Consider the following 18,671-nt stretch of genomic DNA (forward strand, 5'->3'; position numbering starts at 1 on the left):
CAGTTAGTCTTTGTCTTTAGTAGCGATTTAGATATCCAAAAACAAAAATGGAGAACGATTGTTATGTATTACCCTCGATACATGTGATATCTCTCCATGTTGATGCAACTAACTTGATTGACTCCTTCCCACGAAAAGTCTCGATGTGTCGTCACAAAGACCTTGGGAGTAATTTTGTATCATCGCCCCAGCCTTTCAGCCTGGAAACGGACTCCCTGAGGGCTGGATGTCTCGAAAACTCAAGGTAAAAGTCCTCTGTATGAGCTTTCTCCTCAAGGCTCGCGAATGAACCTGGGTTGATCTGCTCTTTACCGAAAGGGCCAGCGCCAATACTGGGATAGTTGACACCCTTGTTATCAGGATCGAAGATACCATCAACGGGAGCCGAATTGGGTTGCATAACACCACTCGGACTGAGGAAACGGAAGTACACTTCCCGACAATCAAGAACGTCAGAGCGTGGGAGGAGACCTTTCATGAACAGATAGCCATCCTCTTCATAGCGGGCTCTCAGGTCTGCGATCGGCTCAGATGGGTAGGACTGTTTGAGCTTCCCAATCATGCCAGACTCAAGAAGCCCATCATTGACGAGATAACCTTCTCTGAAAGCATGCCTCGTCGTCTGTGTCGCAGTCTGGGTCATAGTGCAGGCAATCAGTCTGGCAGCGATTGAATTGACATGAAGTGGTTAGACATTCGAGGGAGGTTGCCATTTTATCACTTACATGAGGAGGACACAGGTTCATGATTGGCAGTCACTTACAAACATGGAAAATGTCTCCGACAAACAGATGTTAGTTCCTTGCCAAAAACAGTAAGCTTCCGGCGAGACACTACCCAGTCAGACGTGCTATTAGGGCAGCTGGGCATAATATGCAACCAGAGTTGCGGGGGTTGCAGGGTGCAGGGCTAGTGGAGGTATGCTATCATGAACCGCATCAAACAAGGGCAAGATTGACAGTTCCACGGGAAATCTATCTTTGAAGTAAAAGGAAGGGGAATGTTGACCGAGTGTGCTAAAAGAAGCAACTGCTTAGCTGGGGCGGCTCCAATGGCCTACAATGAGGATAACTTGGTAGGCTACTGATGTCAAGTAGAGGGGCACGCACTTCACATGACGAAGGGCAATGACGGACGTGAGGTCGACGTTTATGACAAAGTTACAAAGCAAAAAACAACTCTGCCGAGAGAAGGATATACTATTCTCCATTGACTATCGTCCACATCCTTCTACTAATGACCTGTAACATCCTCTAATCTGCTTCTACGTATAAGCCCAAGCAGCGAACTTATCCCCTGCAGTCTGAATCTCAATCCCTTCAACAGCCAAACAGCCACTTCCCGTGAAAGTGCTCGTCGTCGCCTTGAGAACCGCCTCCTTCGTAACTGGGACATTCCTCGCTGTAGGGCAAGCCCAAAGTCCCGGACTTGCGTTCTCCGGGGACCACATAAGTATCGTGACAGGCATCTTGCACTCTGAGATGACATGTGCGCGTTGGAAGCCGCCCATCTGTGAGCCCGGGGGTCGAAGGGCGGAGTGTGCGGGTGGATAGGATATGATCCCATCGGGGGCGACGAAGATGAACTGACCGCCTGGAACTGCGGCCTGATGTCGTGAGCATGGATCAGGTGAGTGGCTATGTGACCTACTGCGAGACCCGTCATGTTTCCATCGACTTGGGTTGAGGTGCCATCGGGACACTCAGTGGCATTGTCAAGACCGCAGAATGTACTGGGCTTTGTAGCACCAATGATGAAGGCTTTGTTCCTTGCATTGATGATGCGCGCATGGATCTGGGGAAGCGAAGGTGCGTAGACGGAGAGAGTGTAGTAGGCATTCACCGCGACGATGATAAGGAAAAATAGAGCGAGGAGTCTCATGGTAGCGAACTACACAAGGCGCATTTACGAGTTGACATGGAATGCGGGAAGCTGGCAACTTGAGTGCTATAAGATGATGATGTTGGGCATGGGTTGTCTTGGCAAATGCGGATAGATTGGACGAGATGAAGGCAAATTGAGAAATGGAGGAAGGCTCGAGCCTTTTCTACTCGATGCCTTCTTGACTCGGTTACATCTCGCAGAGATGCCTCGAACAAGATATGATCAGAATGTGCCATAAATAATTCTTATCATTTAAATCTCTGCTGTTGTATTGTAGAACTGCAGAGTAATTTTGCGGTCAACTCTTCGTCTCCTCCTCCACGTGCAGAACTGGGGCTTCTTCAGATCAAGGCCGTGGCGATCGTAAATACAACCCTCCTAGGGACGTCAACACCGCGGACAGCCCTCCAGACTCCCTTAGGACCCTGAACACATGTACACCTCAACTCGTCATCTGAAACTTCAACAGAGATGCGATAAGTTCGTGTCCACGTTCCCCAGATCTAATGACGCGGCCCGATGATGTTTCGACAAGGACAATGCAGGGCCGAAGTGGCAAGACGGTAAGACCGAGAACACACTTCCTCGCGTTGACCATCATTCGTGATCGCTCCCCCAAGACCATGTACTTGGATCTCAGGGCCATGCCAGCTGAGAATGGCCACAGCAGGTAACAGTAACATCTTGCATTGTAACCAATAAAAATAACTCATGCATCATATCTAATGCTTCCCAGCCTTACCCTTTATTCTATTAACAAGCCCCAAAAGCTTCGCCTTCAAACCTGTGCTTTGCGCCTCGTCGGCACCTACAAATCTCCTAACTAAAATATTGTACAATCCTCCAAATGCTAGCGCGATCGCTGTCGATGTAAAGATAATAACGTTGTATGGCATACTGAAATCAGGTGTGGGTAGGTATAGCAGCAGTGTCGTAGTGCGGATGTTGAGAACTTTGGGCTCTAATGTTGTGATAACAGCAGCGGCGACGTCAAAACCTCTGTTGGCGTCGGGAGGATACTCGGTGTATCGCAAAATGGACTTTTCAAAATCGTATGTCAGGAAAACCGTGCAGTGTGGCGGAATGCGCATGAGGAGTTCAAGCTGTGTTCCCCTTGCGCGGTCGAGCGCGGGACGATAGAAGATCTCCTTGATCAGATCGCTCGAGTTCGACGAGGGTGAATCGGCAATACGGGCCGAGAGGGTGTGAAGGTAGATACGCATGAACCATGGCAGCGACTCCATGTAGACGAACTCAACATCGGTGTCACTAGGGTTGCTCAGGATGGCCTGTACACCACCGTGTTCCTGGCCGTGACCGTTGAAGCTGCGATCAGCGTAGAGAAGAGGTGTCTCGGGCTTATTAAGGATCTTGTCCTCGTCTTGTGACTCGGGCTTGACGAGCATGAGAGTAAGTTCGGCGTTTGTATCAAGACTATAGCAGCGAGAGTTTTGGGATCGGATCTCGCGGGCGCCTTCGGTTGTGTAGATGTCGCGGGACTGGGGGATCTGAACACAGACTGGAGGAACATCGGGATCGGTGAGAGGGCATGTACCCTTCATGGGGCGACCGAAGACTTGAGATAGAGTCCAATCTTGACCGTCGAGACTGTCGGCGGGGTAGCATGCGTGATCAGAGTGGTAGGGTTTGGAGGTATCGCAAAGCAGCTCGTGAGCAGGAGGGGGTCGCGGAATCGGGTTGTCTAGAAATGTTAGAGGGGCCATCCAATAGCGTCCATGTACATACTTTGAGGCCTCTTGGAACGATTGACATCAAGAACCATATCAACAGTCTCCTCCATCTCCAAGAAACACTCTCCGTCCGCATTGCACTTGGGTCGAACATCAATTGCCATGCTCTGATAGGAGGCATCGAATAGCTTATGACCATCCAGAAGTGTAGCAATACCAGCCTTGCCCTTGCAGGGCAACAACTTCAAGAAAGGTGTCAGGTTCTCGGTACAGACAACTTCATGCGGCAGAACGCCATGAAGAAGTCTCATGTTCGCAAGCGACGAGTTCGAGTGGTCGCCGTCGGGCTGGAAAGACATAACAGGTCGAATCGTCCTCGTCTCATCGATAAAGTTCAAACTGGCGCAGAACAATCCAGACAGAGCGTTTGTCAGTATTAGCCACTTCTCATCAGCTTCTTCATTAGTCTCAGCATCCAACCACGCCCAGAGTTCAACACCAGTGCCTCCCTCGCGAGTTCCATCCCACGGTCTAGCACCCCACGACTGAGCATCCCATCGTCCTAGCGTAAACCGTAAATGTAGCTCTCGTGTCCCAGCATACTGAAGAATCTGCGCCAAAGATCGAGGAAACAGTCGAAAGTTATGCGCTTCGAAATCGGCAATTGAGGTATTGGCTCGGAAGTTGAAGCTCGCTAGAAGCTGGGACAGGGGTAAAGGTCGAAGCGTCAATTGCTCGTGATAACCGGATGCGGCTGCAGAAGTGAGTGCGAAGCCATTTGTTATGGCCAGTAGCAGACAGGCCAGAAAGTGGCGCATCTTGAAAAAAAAAGGGGGAAGAAGTGAGGAAGTCGATCAAGACTTCACATGGCACCTTTGCCCTTGGGAGATCGATTTGGTGTCGTAGCTTGGAGAGCTACTGCGACGTGGAGGATTCGATGCAGTAAGCGGTGGATCATGGCAGAAACTTAGCTTCCCGGCGCGTTCCTCCACATAGTCGCATCTTCAAGCTTGAGGCCCCGCCAACTTTCAACATCTTCAAACGACTTATTCACAATGGCCGCTGAACAGAGAAAGCTGCTCGAGCAGCTGATGGGCGCATCCTCGACATCAAGAGCCGCTCAACTATCACTCACCGACCCCAAAGTTTGCCGATCCTACCTCGCAGGCACCTGTCCGCACGATCTCTTCACAAACACAAAGCAGGATATTGGACCGTGTCCGAAGGTGCACAATGAAGGATTGAAGGCCGAGTACGACGGCCTATCAGATCGAGAGAAGCAAAAATATGGATTCGAGTACGATTATATGCGCGATCTGCAAAAGTACATCGATGATTGTAATCGCCGAATCGATGCTGCGCAGAGACGATTAGAGAAGACACCTGATGAGATTCGCCAGACCAACGTTTTGGTACGCCCCTTTTCGTTATTCTGCGGTGTGAGATGCTAACCTACGTAGCTCAAATCTATTTCCGACCTTTCAGCTTCCATCAACAACGGCCTCCTCGAAGTTGAAATCCTAGGCTCCATGGGCGAGGTATCGCGCGCCCAAGACGAGCTCTTCCGTGTCCGTCAAGCCTCACAATCCAAATCCGACCGCGAAAAGGAACTCAAGGCCCTCTCCGATACATCTGGTCCCTCAGGCCACCAGAAGCTGCAAGTCTGCGATGTTTGCGGTGCCTACCTTAGTCGACTCGACAATGACAGACGTCTCGCCGATCACTTCTATGGAAAGATGCATCTGGGATATGCGCAGATGAGGAAGACTTACGATGCTTTCCCCAAGGAGATGAAAGGCCGATCGAGGGCACCCATGGATGACGATGGGCCCCGAGGACCTCGAGGTTCAGGATATAGGAGCGGCCGCGGTGGAAGGGGATACCGTGGAGGATGGTAATCAATGTTTAATGCTTTATTGGGATGTTCAGGCGTTTGGCGCTGCGTATAAAATGGAGGGAAATCAGAATGAAAGAGTTGGCGGAGAGCAGGATAATACCCTTTCTAGAAAAGCAGCTCAGCGCCAAAAGGCAAACAGAAATGAGGAGAATGCTTTCAATCTCGCTTCGACCTTCGATGCTTTCTAACAATGCTACCTATGGTATTTTTCCAACTCCACTTTCAAGCTATCCCCAGTGTCCCATCTCTTTTAATTTGTTCATGACTTCTTGTTCAGCTCATCGTACTCATCCATCTCTTCGTCCCACTTTCCACCAGTGGGTGGTGGCAGTGGCGGTGGAGGCCCAGCTGCCGCAGTCGCAAAGGCCGGCTTATCGTTCGCTGGTGCGAATGCGCTCTTCTTAACCTCACCAGGTAGAGCTGGGAAGTCTTCGGCTGCTGGGACGGCTTGTTTGACGGGTGCTGGTGGTGCGCCTTCGTGGCCGCCGCGTCCGCCTCGGCCTCCTCGTCCTCCACGGCCACGTCCTCTACCCCTTCCGCCACGATGTCGGTCGTCCAAGAAGCGATCCACGTCATGTTCCTCGTTATCCTTCGAAGCGTACCGACTTCCACCAAGACCGGAGCTTCTCGATCCTCGAATACCACCATTTGCGCCGCGGAAACGTCTGTTTTCCTCCTCTTCGAGAGCATCCTTGCCTTCATCCCATCCACCCTCCTTCATACCCATGGCCTTGAGCTTTCGCTCTCGATTCTTAGCACGTTCGTCGTCAAGCCTGCGCTTGTCCTCTTCGCCACGCTTACGTCGCTCAGCTTCCTCAGCACGACGCTTCTTAGCCTCCTCCATGCCGCGAGCATACGCCACGGCATGATCCTTCTCATCTTTTTCTGCCTTCTCAAACTTGCGCGCCTTCTCTGCGTTGAGCAGCTTCATTTTCTCCATCTTGGCAGCGAGTTCTTCGTCCGTGAGCTTCTGTCGCGGGTTTGCGCCAGATTGAAGACGAGCTGTAGAATTGGCGGCGGTATTTTGCGAACCATGGTTGTTCTTCTCGCGAGGAGCCGTTGGAGCGTTAGGAGGTGCGTTGGATGTTGGTTGAGGAGCTTGCTTTGCGGGTTTGGGGGGAGCTGGCTTATCGGCATATCGTGACGAAGAGAGGCCAGCAGGTTTTGAGGCGGGGGCCGATGGTGCAGGAGCTGGTGCTGGCGCTGGCTTCTCTTGAGGAGCGGTTGGTTCCTGGACCGGCGCTACAGGTGCAGGCTGGGGCTCCGGTACGGCTTCAGTGGTGATGACGGTCTCGCTCTCCACAGGTTCGAAGTCATCGTAGAAGAGGTCATCGTCGGTACGTCCTCCAAATTGGTCATCCATGGTTGGCAACGGTGGCGGTTTACAAAGAAGTTGAAACAAGATGAAAATGATAATCAAAAATAATGCAATTGGATACGTATAATATAGGCCGCGCAGTTGTCCAAGAAAAAGCCAAATAGAGATCTGTAAAGTTTAAGAGGGATGAAGTTCGCGCAACAACATACCCCGCGGAATCCAGAGGGTCACAATGTGGGGGAGGTTCGGCGGGTGATAAGTGGAGCCGATGGAAAGACACACGCGGTTAATTGTTGGAGCGCTCCGGTTATGAAGATAATTTGCCTGAACTGGAGGATATTATAAGGTTTATTGAGCCCATGAAGACCTCTATAGTATCCGAATACAGCACCGACCAGAAGACCAATGTTAAACTCTTTGGTTACAATTATGTATCTTATCCCGCCAACATATTGGCACAGGGTAGTCTACCGGTAAATGGGATGAAATGTTGGTGATGTCAAGGAAGAAAAGAGTGGCGCGATATCTATGATGGAGAAGTTGAAGTTGGATGAAGGGAGGCATGCATTCTAGAGGCTTGGTGGACAGAGAACAAACCATGACTGGCAACCAGAAAAAACTAGGATATGATATGTGCAAACGTGGGACATTGTCTAAAAGCACAAAAGAAATTGGCTATGAGACTGATCTCGTGTCAATCGGATGTCTGAAGCAAATGATTTCCTTTATTCCTTCGGCTGATCTTCCTTTTCAATGGCGACCAGGCGCATCTGTTCTTCGGCAATTGCTCTCCGCTTGTGATATGCTTGTCTAAGCGCTTCGATAGATCGCCCAGGAAAGTAATGCTGGGAAATGTTATGTCAGTACTTTAGTGAGAGGGCTGGGTAAGTCAAACAATAACTTACGCTGATATCTCTCCATGAATTCCCCTCTCTCTTCAGCTCGATGAGCCGCTTCATTTCGTCTTGGTTCCAGAACTTGTAGCCCGGGTTGCTGCTCTACATAAAACGACGTTGTCAGCGGTGAATATATAGCTACGAGCGACTGGGCACTTACCGTCTCAGCCTCCGATATGGAGAGGGCTGCCCCGGGAGTTGAGGCAAGTGAAGCAGAGAATGATCTTGTAGTCAGCAGGGCTTGCTGTCCAGGCTCAGACACGTCCTGGTTCGAGCTGGTTTCCAGCCATGGTCGAAAACCAGGGCTCTCTGGTAAGGGTGTTCTGCCTTTCGCCAAAGCCCGTACTTGCCAGGACTTCAGAGCATTAGGAGGCGTTTCGTTGTTGATCCCAGACATGATTTGTATAAGGAAATGATCAGGATAGTGATGTTTCTGCTCTTGTAGAAAGCAATGTTCAGGTCTGGCTTTAGAGGAAACTAATATACTAAGAGATAAAATGATTATATATACTGGAAAATCTTGGCGAATTCGCAAGTGAATGCTGTGGGCACTGACAAAGGACAGTGAATGAAGTATCTTCATTGTTCCATTGAAAGCCAGTGACCAGTCACAGCCAGGGTGGCCATGTGCCAATGTGACTGCATCTGTTTATGCAGTAGTAAGATAAAAATTATTGGTACAAACAGTGGTGAATGAATGGTTATGTAGGGCAGTGCATTATGATGAAATGTAGCCTATTGTGTCGGAATTGTGTATTGTCCTCCATTTCGAGCAACGCCGTCTCCAATCGGATCTCGGATTCTAGAACTTCAGCAATCGTAATTACTTGTATTGGAACTGGCTGGGTGACCAAAGGTCTTGCTAGGGATTCCTCTACGATAGTCAGATGAGCCTCTGATAAGAGGATTTGAGGAAACCGCAGACATACGCCTCGGAGCTCATGACCCTGTTTGGAGACCAAATGTTGGACCACTCTTCGTTCTATATGGGGAAGATGTGTCAAGATCAATAACAATGCCAAGCCATGGTCGATGGCCCGGCGCGTCGGGAAGAGGAGTTCGGCCGAGCTCAAGAGCTTTTCGTTGCCACGGTTTGATACGGTCAGGCATTGCGAGGGTTGATGTAAGGTGATGTGAGTTGAGAGTGAATGTATATCAGGAGGGGAAGCACTGTTATTTATATTTATTCTCTGGAAACTTTGAGTTAAAGTCAACGACTAAGTTTAATGGTGGAAAAGTGTAGCAAGGCTTTTGTCACGAGGAAAGTTTTGGATCTCGCTAAGCGAGCTCGCAAACTGCTACTAGATCAGATTCTGACTGTAACTTAGGCAAATCTTTTGTCTTTTGTTGCCGTTCTGACACGACACTCCTTTTCCTGTCTTCGGGGTGCTATAATACTTGCTCGCTAACCCGGCGTTTGGTCATGGAGCTGTGACTCTTGCCCCCTGTTGATTTGCTGAGTGAGTCAAGCTTATCATTTCTGATACAACTCATGATATCTGGGCGTGGCATAAATGAAAAGAGCATGTTTAAAACTACAGGAGTCAATGTTCCTTGGTTATAGTTCAGGCAAAAAGTATAGGCTCGAATAACTATGGTTCTGACAAATCGTACGGCACTTGGGGAAGATTTACCTATACCAAATGCCTGAAAAGTGTCGTGAAGCGGGTCCATGGAAAGACTATCGCATAGACGAATCATTATATATGAATCTGTGTTTCATCATTGACCCGAGGCATCGAATCTGGCCAGAGAGAGCCACGATATCCTGGCGGGCAATCTGGGTATTCTTCCAAGTTTGGGAAACGGCCTTGTCAGATTAGGGCAACATTAATATATAGCTAGAAAAGAGTCACAGTATCGGCCCAACTGATATAGTGTTACGACTCTGAATAGCTTCGATGAAAGACTGATTTATGTTGTTGCTACCGTTATGGCCGTTATATTTCTGTATATACTAGGCCGAGGACTTGATCTGGTCCTTCTCTGCTAACCTTTCGTTGGTTTTCTCCTCCCCGATCTTTTGTTCCACTACATGTCTTCGCTTGTGGAAGGTTTGCTTTAGCGCCTCAAGGGTGCGGTTAGGAAACGCTCGCTATAGAATTGTTAGTACTTAGGAATGAATCATGTACGAGAGATTAGAAATAAAACTGACCGCAATGGCGCTCCATTTAGCCCCGCCAGATCTCATTTCTATCAACCGACGTACTTCAGACTCCTCCCAGAAACGGTACGACGGGTTACTACTTTCCTGATAATTGGTTTAATAATTTTAAGATTGCTCGTAGGGTGCTGGTACTTACGCTGGCTTTGGCTGGAGCTGGGGTTGGTACAGCATCTTCCGCATGATTGGGGTCTTGGGAAGCGCCTAGCACCTCCGAATTTGTAGAGAGACGCTCAGATTGTTGCAAGGCGGGCCATGGTCTTTGACCTGGGCCTTCTGGCAGAGGTGTACGCCCACGCTTGAGGGCCTTTTCGTGCCAGGGCTTCATATTGCAGTCTTTCCGGTTTCCAAGTCTCCAAGTGTTTGTGGGTTGTAGATATAGAGAAATGTAGGATGGAGTTTGAGAAGCAGGTAGAGGTAGGGGAACAAGAAAAACAAAGAAGATGCCAGTGGGAGTAAGCTGTGCAGTTGTTGGCATTGCTCTGCAGTGTCAATACATTGCCCCTTGAAAGCAATGATGATGGACTTCAGCTTCTGATTCTCAGGTAGTGGGATATATCAATTGTATATATTTCCAGGTGTATTATCTCAATTATAGTGATATTAAGCATAAGGCCGATTAGTGAGTCTTGAAGTTGGTGTTAATGTTGCGAAACAGAAGATTGAAATCCTTTGTGGTGGTGGAACTGAAGGATCCCTCAATACCCTGGAGAGTGTGATCTTCTTCTGAGAGTTATCAGTTCTCAGAGCCTGATTCTATAGTATATACAAGTTGATCACGGCCATTCCAAAGCTTATCGTCAGGTAGTCTGAGGCGGAAGAGAAATCAACAAGAACGTTTATTAATATGCATAGCTTAACCTTTTGCAATTTTAGAAATTCAAGAATAAAAAGAAAATGAATGTGGAAGCATATTGAAGATAAAGAGTTATGTTCTAGGACTTTGTAGGATTTTCGTAGGATATCGTAACTGTAGAAGAAAGATGAGGGCCATGGCAACAGTCACTGATTGTCCTTCCCAGTGTTACCTGCAATGTGAGAAGCGTGAGAAGAACTCTCTGCTAATGCCTCTTTCTCCATTTGCAGCTCAGTAGCAAACCGACGCTTGCGGTATGTCTGCTTGACTCCTTGAAGAGTCCGTCCTGGGAATTGTGCCTATAACTGATGTTAGTTACGTTCGAGATACTTTAGGTTAAATACTTACGGCGATAGCGGCCCAGGATTCCCCGCTGTTTCTTAGCTGGATGAGACGTCTCATCTCACTCTCTGTCCACCAGCGCTGGTTCGGTGTGGCAAGCTGTTAATGATGTTAGATGATTTTTAGTTTCAATGAGGATTTGGTGATATTCGTCACAGTCTGGTCGGAGCTTCGTGCTTTAGAGACACTTACATTTGTTAGAGCCGTTAAAGGAGCAACAGATATCTCAGTATCTGGTGAAAGGTTTAGCCAGGGCCTTTCTCCTGGACTTTCAGGCAGAGGAGTACGTCCCTTCTCGAGAGCTCGCTTCTGCCAAGGCCAGAGCTGGACAGAAGTACTCTTGTTATTCTCAGGCATGCTTAAAGACTTACAGGCGTAACTATGTTAGTTTGGTATGGGATGGAGAGAGTGAGAGAACCAGATATGTGCAGTGCTTCGAAGAAACATAGGACGCCATTATGAATTTAAATGCGCAACTTAGTAGCATTGGTGTTCTCTTGTTCACACCAGAGAACAAGCTGCGATACTCCTATCTTTCATGCCTCATTGTTGGAAGACTGAACATGTACCTGAGCAGGAAGAGTCAAGTTGCAGGCAGCTCATTTCGCACACAAAGAATGTGCTTCTTCACTAAATACTAAAGACAAAGAGAAGTAAGACCCAAGGCCACAAAGGATCGAACTGCAGAATGATATTTGAGCTTAAGCAAAAGGCTTTCTTTCCGGGTCGGGAGTTTTGCACGGGTTATGAGATTCAATCTCAATGTCATAAGTGTTCTTGGTGCTCGGGCGGTGCGCGAAGATATGAAGGACAAGAGCAGTATACGAATGTATACGAATATATTTCGTCTTTGCTCAGGTAAATCATAATGACTAGAAGGATAGATGGACCGTGACCAGACTCTCCACTGAAGCTCAGACTCCTAAACTTAGGTAATTTTAGGATTTCAGTGGTGCGGCGGCTTAATGAAACAAGGCTGATCTCTACCGTTCTTCATAACATTGCAAATAGAGCATCAATGGCCTCTTATGTACCCCATATATACGTACTATTGATGCGAATGCCCCATTGAAATTGCCTTCAAGTATAACAATTCCAAAGAGCAATCATTTGTGGCCATCTTCCAGTGTCGCAATGATGGCATCTCTGAGTTCGTTTGCTGTGCTCACTAATTGTGCCCCAAATCTTTTACAAACCGCCTCAACATTCCCTTTCTTTCTGTAGCCATCCTGAGCACACACAATGATCCTTTTTGACTCTGCCTTGACAGCCAAACCAAGCTCCATAAGACTGATCGGGGCATCTGTTGAAGGGTGAAACATAAAAACAATGATGTCTGCAGCCTCTTGCATATCAAGCTCCCACCAAACCTGCTCCTCCCATCGCTTGTCTGAGAAGTCCTCCTTCCATGTGCTATCCCAATCTGGTCTGTTTGGGTTCAGAATTGTTACTCGGTGATTCATCAAGTCGTTTGTCAGAATTTCTCGCCAGTCAGGCTCGCCGGTACTCGTTGTTATGCCCGCGAGGAAGATGGAAACGGTTTCGTCGCCCGGATCAGGCTTACGCGGAGCCATGAAGACTTTCGAATATCCCTCCATGTTTGCGTTTGGCGGAAGTCTATGAGCTTTTGCGTTGATTCTTTTGTGTTGGCTCAAGGAGTTATGACTGCAGTGTTGTGTTAGCTGGAGCGAATCTCTAGATCCATACTTCCCCGCGTTTGAGTGTTGGCAATCTGACCAGTGATTGGTCAAACATTTTGCAGGCCATCCGCAGTCTCAATATAAGTACCTTGACAATATCACAATGGTATGGAATTATTTTAAGTTTAGTTATGTCAGTATTGATGCGGGGATAAATGTTTGGATTATATTAGCCTTTGTGGATGCTTAGGCACAGCTTTCAAGGCTAACTTGCAAACTTGGGAAGATAGTAACAAGAAGACCCCATGCTATTAGTATAAAGAGTACTTATCAAACATGGAAGTTTGTTTAGTGTTTACGCTGCATTATTGTTAATGTGGAACAATCTCTTACTGTTGCTGCCAAAAAAAGAAGATAAGCTGTGTTATTTGCGTTGAGAATTGTGGCTGACTTCATGACAACTTGAATCAACACAGAGAACTTTGGTTAGTTCTGCTGAAAGTTTATATATAAGATGATTTAGCTACTTTAGCGCCTCGCTATGTATTTGAATTCGTCTTGCCAAATCTGCACTTCCTTGCACATTGCTGTTCTTCTCTCTTCCACGATTCCTTGTTTTTCAGTTTGCCGTAGCAAAACTTCCTCGCCCGGCCATGGAAGCATCACCTCATGACGGGTTTACCGCGCCAGATCATCTTCTGTGCATAAATGGGCTGGACAAACGACAGGAGATAGCAATCCAGCTCGAGAGCTATATCGAACTCGATGTGTCAGGATTTCGCCTTCGCGCAGAAGATGTTTCAACCATTTTGATGGCACCTATCGAGCATTTTGAGTCTGGCCAGGTGTTCTCAGTGCACCGTTTCCAACACAACGGCGTTAGATACTATCCACCCCTGGCATGTTATATGAAGTGGCATCTCGAGGGTATTGCACCCCTGTGCAGCATTGTAAGTAAATTACCGAGATTTCCCTAACATGCATGTTTTAGACCTAGTCCATCGGGAGAAAGAAAACAGAATAGATCCAACTCCAGGACAGTGCCTAACCAATATATTAAAACCATCGCCGGAGCTCCAAAATCACGTTCCAGCAAACTCTGTGACTTCAGAATCTGACAGCGAATCGGACCCTGATATGACTTTTACCCAGGACACGCCCATTTTCAGAACTAATCTCAAACTCGACGATCATGTTCGCGACAGAGAAGAAGAAGCTGAATGCCTGGAACCCGACGGCAAAGCCTGTGTTGTGTTTGGCACAGAAAATCCAATGGTCAGCCACATCATTCCATGTGCCTGGAACGACACCAAGGAGCATAAGAACGTGACTGGAGACATCAAGATGCGCGCCCCTGGCTTATTCAGACTTAATATCAACGGTGCCGCTAGTTACATCTGCAACCCACACGAGCTGGGTGGCACTGATAAAGTATGGAACATGATGTGCCTACATCCCGAGTTGTACAAGCTGTGGGCTAAAGGCTACTGCACATTTAAGCACACCTGCACCGAGCGCTGCGATGCGAACAAATTAAAAGCCACCTTGCAGTTCCGATGGATGCAGCAAATAAAGAAGCGTCTTGGTCAAGAGATAGACGTCCATGGCACCGGCTCAGGAAGTGACTGGCAACAGTGGATCGAAGAACTCAACTGTTCCATAATCAAGGTAATCCACCCCTGGCTCCCTGCAAAGAAGCACTTCGACATCTCGCCGTGTCCGGGGATCTTCTGCTCTCAGGACAACTCATTCATATACACATGCCAACAGACGACACAAAACACTTCGGAGAGGTTATCGACATTCAGTGGGCATGTATCCTGTTCACTGCGTTAGTTGGCGCGACAGGTGATCCAGAATTGCTTTCGATGAACCCAGGTGATAAGGTTATGCAGTGGATTCAGAGCCTGGCAAGGTGGGCGGACGAACATGAGCATGGCTCTGACTGAAGACTTTGGTTATCAGGGAAGCTTTAGCCTAGCTGTCATTGAAATTCCGCGAGATACTTGAGTATGGGAATACTTTAGAGCTACGTTTAGCAAGATAGGACAGGCTAATTGCTTCCACATCATCATCAACATCACTCATTTATTTATCAATCTAATACTTCGACGGGAACTGAGGGCTTTGCTTGTCAGGACACCCATGAGGATCGTGCGTAGAAGAAACCTTTACATGCCCATTCCAAAAGTTTACAACCCTCCTCAGCCACAAGTCTAGCCACTATCAAGGCAGAAACCGGAATACAAAAGTTCCAATCAAATGGATGGTATGAATCCATCATCAACCACTTGTAAGACTCTATGGCGATGACAATGAGAAACAAGCCGGAAAGCTACTCCTACCAAGACTCGGAACCTCTACTCATGATATGATGATCGGACTCTCTTCTTGCGGTCTTCGTGCCCTAAATGAATGACCCTTTTCGACTGGCCAGACCCACGCGATCGTACATCCCAGCCCGGTTGTGCGACATGATGTGGCTTCAAGTTAGCTGCCACGGTTACATGATACAAATTCTTCAGCCGCTTTGACTGGAGGAGTTCGCGTATGTTCCTGACAAAAGCCTCATAGTCTGGAATGCCGATCTTCCTGACCTCAAACTCCTCAATTGAGGTTGGAAGCATAGGCTCAAAGTCAAGCTTTGAAGGACTGGGAGTAGGAACGGAAGGTCCTGGCGGCATCGTGAAATGATGAAGCTCCACACTCAAGGAGAACCTCTTGAGACGAGTCAAGTTCTGGAGTGATCCGATGTTGTTTGCAGCCCATGTGTGCTCTTGTACCTCCCTCCCACCGGCCAGCCCGTCCGTCCACCGTCTAGATGCCTTGATCTGAATGTCAAGACTTTCCAAGGTATGACAGTGCTGGATCCAGTCGCCGAAGCGGTAGTTGAAGGGGTCACACGTCGTTGACATCATTGTTTTGACCTTGAGGTCCAGGAAGCGGAGACTCTCGCAGACTGACAGCAGATTTCGCAAGCTACCGGGTGTGATCCATGAAAAGTCGGCTTCAAGCCTTTCTAGTCGTTTGCAAGCTTTCTTTGGCATTTCCAAGTTCCCGTTGCTGGCTTTAACGACAAAAGCCATGTCGTGAATGGTCACTGTTTTGAGCAACGGTAGCTGGAACAGAATCAAGCTCGGCTGGATGCATGTTGGTAGACCGCTGGGACTAAGCTTGAAGTCGATTCTTGTCAACCGCGGGAATCGCCTTGGTTGCCCGTTCAGGCTCTTGTGTACCATTTCCGTCAAGGTTTTCATGTCATAGTTCAGACTGATAGTGAGCCTGTTAAGATTGGGCAGTCTCTGCATCCAGAAGGCTGTTGCCTGGTCGTAGTATTGCTGCCGGCCATGTTCAGTTTTGAGCCAACCCGGGAAACTGGCACTCCATGAACATGGGAGCCATATGTAATCTCGAAAGTGTGGGTGTAGCAAGGAATCAACCACTTCCGCATCGTAAGGGCAATACAGCTCTCGAACTAGACGACACAGAATAGGATTTTGGCCAAGCGTTACAAGACACTTTGATGATCGTGCGTCAATGCATCGATACAAGACTCTTCGAGCAAGGCTTTCGAGTCGCCTGGATGCTAAGGAGGCGTTGTATAGAGTTCTTCTTGCTTCTTTGGTGGACACTGAATCAGGATCATCAGTATCTTGTAGCATGGACAGAATATTAAAGAGGATCTCATCAGGAAGCCATAAGGCTGTTGGGTTCGGTTCACTCATAATCAGGATGACTGCAGAGCCTAGGATGAAAGAGACAAAGCATGGGAAAACAAGAGGGAAAGAGGAGGAGAAAAATGCAGGAGGGCAAACAAAGAAATATGTGTGACAAGACTATGGCAAGCCACAGGCAAGGCAGGTATGTTGAAACGAGATCTGCACACTGTGGTAATATATCTGAGGAGCTGTCCTGCAGGTCTCAGTAGGAACTTCCAAGAAGTCGAAGCACTCGTAATTTCTTACAATTCCTTCACAGCACTCGACTTTTCAATTATGACCTCAACAATTCCAGGATAAACTCTCTTTAAGCCTTTAATAATAAAGATCCATCGCGTGCGAATTCGACCATGACCCAACAGCCAGACTCAAACAAAACGCCATACATCCCCGCACAACACCCGTTGTCCAATCACCAAGAGCAAGATAGCCTATCAACACGTCTTTACCGCTTACATGGTAACACAGGCGTTGGCTTGGCATCGAGTGTGGCTTTTTGTAAGATTGATCGCCTGCGCTAGACAAGGATGTCGATGGTAGGGATACTGGCCTTGCAACGGAGAGTTCTTGTGTAGGTTTCTTGTTTTGAGATTTCCGGGCTGGTGGTAATTGCTTGTGGTGAGACTCGGGGCTAGTAGTCATTGGCAGTCGATCCGTATAAATGAACTCCGCGCTCAAGAACTTCAATCTCATCACCAACTTGAACATACAGATTCTCAATGCTGTCCTCAGCCTGCTGCAAGCCTGCATTCTCCGGCACACAGTGCATGCCAAGGTACCCCAGAGCCCTTGGGTTTCCATCCTCGACCGTTCGGTGCTTGACAAGCGTCGAGCTAGGCTGCGCATTCCCTCTCGTTCTGCCACCACCCGGGTTGTCGGTGTCGAATTTGCCAGTGAGAGGATCCACGTTCGGCAATGTGCAGCGCGATGTCCGGCAAACGACAGAGAATGAAGGGAAGGCTGCATCTTGTTGTTTTGGTACAATGCGATATCGTTTCCATGTTTCTTCGTCAAACGCTGGAGCACCTGTGATCCAAACATTTGCGCGGAAGCGAAGCGCATTGAGAGGTTGGTTTTCTTTGGGGAGAAGGGCGGAAACGGCGTGGACGGAGGCGAGATTGTTCACATTCACGGGTTGTTGGTCTGTGTAACCATGAATAGCCGGTTTGCCAATGTGTTCCAACGGTGCGAGGTTCTTCTCCGTTGGCACGAGAGTGTTTGGTGTGCATCGCAAAAGTGTAAGATTTTGATGATTGGGGATGTTGAGAAAGCGCTTGAGTTTGGGGAGTGCGTCAGCAATTGATGGTGCATTGCCCATATCCAGGCCCTCTGCTTCTCGTGAATGAATGGCGAATTTCTTCATGGTGATTCCATACTTTTTGAGATAGCTTTCACCAGGAGACAGCGGTACAACAGCGGAAATTGTCTTTTGGTGAGAAAAAAGCAGTGCTTTGAGCTGGTCAAGCAGACTCAAAGGATCTGGGTCCGGGAACTTGAAGACGAGACATCCCACTGGATCGAACGAAGATTGCGCATCGCGACCTTCAGGTCTTAGCCACAGTTCGGTCTTTATCTGCGACATGAGCGGTTTAGTGCGCTGACTGATGAATCGCCATACTGGACCTCCTTCTGATTCTGCCCGATTGACTTCCGTTGCCAGAGCAAAGCAACGGTCCCAGACGAAGCCACTCTTGATGAGCTGCGCTCGGTTCAATTCGACCGGCGCGCAAGATTTGATGGGATGCACGAAGATCGCTTTGACGCGGATTGGGCCACTGCTTTCGTTCTTCTCGGGAAGGTCATATTTGGAATCGGTTTGGTCATTCATGTTGCTTGAAAGCACGCCTTCTCGTCGAAGATTGCGAAGCTCTTTTGGCGTTGAAGAGCCATTTTGAAGCCAAATGGTGATGAGACTGCCCAACAAGACAGCGACTGAGATGGCAATCGATGCTGGCGTTAGTCGATTGACACTCTCTGTGAGATTCCCCATGAATGAGCTGTCCATTGTTTCGCATACACAAACCTTTGTGTAAATTTCGTGAGTTACAAAGGATTGTGAGTAAAAGAAGTTTGCGAAGAACCCCTCCCGCCCTCACAAAACTTGAGAGCGCTGTGAATCCCGATGACTGACACTAAATGGTACTGTAGTGCTAAAACAGGCCCACCCACATCCTTTACAGCGGGGTAAGGATGAGGAATCATCTTCACTGATCTTGGCTTGCAGCAACAAGTAGACTAGAGGCAATTGAATATCTAGGTTTGTG

At 48.2% G+C, this 18,671-nt stretch overlaps 10 protein-coding genes across 10 annotated transcripts; 2 read left to right on the plus strand and 8 right to left on the minus strand.

The window, feature by feature from the left end:
* Window positions 1-151: 151 nt before the first annotated feature.
* J7337_010759 (uncharacterized protein) lies at window positions 152-746 on the minus strand (the record flags this gene model as incomplete). Its single annotated transcript, XM_044828333.1, has 2 exons — window positions 152-634; window positions 726-746. The coding sequence occupies 2 exons, from the start codon at window positions 744-746 to the stop codon at window positions 152-154; spliced, it is 504 nt and encodes a 167-aa protein (XP_044676887.1).
* A 518-nt stretch (window positions 747-1,264) lies between these two features.
* On the minus strand, window positions 1,265-1,881 carry J7337_010760 (uncharacterized protein; the record flags this gene model as incomplete). The annotated part of the gene is made up of 2 exons (XM_044828334.1): window positions 1,265-1,606; window positions 1,651-1,881. The coding sequence occupies 2 exons, from the start codon at window positions 1,879-1,881 to the stop codon at window positions 1,265-1,267; spliced, it is 573 nt and encodes a 190-aa protein (XP_044676888.1).
* Window positions 1,882-2,606: 725 nt separating this feature from the next.
* On the minus strand, window positions 2,607-4,393 carry J7337_010761 (uncharacterized protein; the record flags this gene model as incomplete). The annotated part of the gene is made up of 2 exons (XM_044828335.1): window positions 2,607-3,586; window positions 3,631-4,393. 2 exons carry the CDS (start codon window positions 4,391-4,393, stop codon window positions 2,607-2,609), a joined length of 1,743 nt encoding a protein of 580 aa, XP_044676889.1.
* Window positions 4,394-4,630: 237 nt separating this feature from the next.
* On the plus strand, window positions 4,631-5,473 carry J7337_010762 (uncharacterized protein; the record flags this gene model as incomplete). The annotated part of the gene is made up of 2 exons (XM_044828336.1): window positions 4,631-4,987; window positions 5,036-5,473. 2 exons carry the CDS (start codon window positions 4,631-4,633, stop codon window positions 5,471-5,473), a joined length of 795 nt encoding a protein of 264 aa, XP_044676890.1.
* A 258-nt stretch (window positions 5,474-5,731) lies between these two features.
* J7337_010763 (uncharacterized protein) lies at window positions 5,732-6,835 on the minus strand (the record flags this gene model as incomplete). Its single annotated transcript, XM_044828337.1, has 1 exon — window positions 5,732-6,835. The coding sequence occupies one exon, from the start codon at window positions 6,833-6,835 to the stop codon at window positions 5,732-5,734; it is 1,104 nt and encodes a 367-aa protein (XP_044676891.1).
* A 680-nt stretch (window positions 6,836-7,515) lies between these two features.
* Window positions 7,516-8,083, minus strand: J7337_010764 (uncharacterized protein; the record flags this gene model as incomplete). Its single annotated transcript, XM_044828338.1, has 3 exons — window positions 7,516-7,635; window positions 7,696-7,788; window positions 7,847-8,083. The coding sequence occupies 3 exons, from the start codon at window positions 8,081-8,083 to the stop codon at window positions 7,516-7,518; spliced, it is 450 nt and encodes a 149-aa protein (XP_044676892.1).
* Window positions 8,084-9,643: 1,560 nt separating this feature from the next.
* Window positions 9,644-10,178, minus strand: J7337_010765 (uncharacterized protein; the record flags this gene model as incomplete). Its single annotated transcript, XM_044828339.1, has 3 exons — window positions 9,644-9,781; window positions 9,896-9,937; window positions 9,990-10,178. The coding sequence occupies 3 exons, from the start codon at window positions 10,176-10,178 to the stop codon at window positions 9,644-9,646; spliced, it is 369 nt and encodes a 122-aa protein (XP_044676893.1).
* Window positions 10,179-10,852: 674 nt separating this feature from the next.
* On the minus strand, window positions 10,853-11,405 carry J7337_010766 (uncharacterized protein; the record flags this gene model as incomplete). The annotated part of the gene is made up of 3 exons (XM_044828340.1): window positions 10,853-11,005; window positions 11,055-11,147; window positions 11,241-11,405. The coding sequence occupies 3 exons, from the start codon at window positions 11,403-11,405 to the stop codon at window positions 10,853-10,855; spliced, it is 411 nt and encodes a 136-aa protein (XP_044676894.1).
* Window positions 11,406-13,341: 1,936 nt separating this feature from the next.
* J7337_010767 (uncharacterized protein) lies at window positions 13,342-14,637 on the plus strand (the record flags this gene model as incomplete). Its single annotated transcript, XM_044828341.1, has 3 exons — window positions 13,342-13,638; window positions 13,841-14,405; window positions 14,459-14,637. 3 exons carry the CDS (start codon window positions 13,342-13,344, stop codon window positions 14,635-14,637), a joined length of 1,041 nt encoding a protein of 346 aa, XP_044676895.1.
* A 2,401-nt stretch (window positions 14,638-17,038) lies between these two features.
* On the minus strand, window positions 17,039-18,412 carry J7337_010768 (uncharacterized protein; the record flags this gene model as incomplete). Its single annotated transcript, XM_044828342.1, has 1 exon — window positions 17,039-18,412. One exon carries the CDS (start codon window positions 18,410-18,412, stop codon window positions 17,039-17,041), a length of 1,374 nt encoding a protein of 457 aa, XP_044676896.1.
* Between the last annotated feature and the right edge of the window lie 259 nt (window positions 18,413-18,671).

The sequence above is a fragment of the Fusarium musae genome, chromosome 8, assembly GCF_019915245.1.
Source record: "Fusarium musae strain F31 chromosome 8, whole genome shotgun sequence".
Lineage (NCBI taxonomy): Eukaryota > Fungi > Ascomycota > Sordariomycetes > Hypocreales > Nectriaceae > Fusarium > Fusarium musae.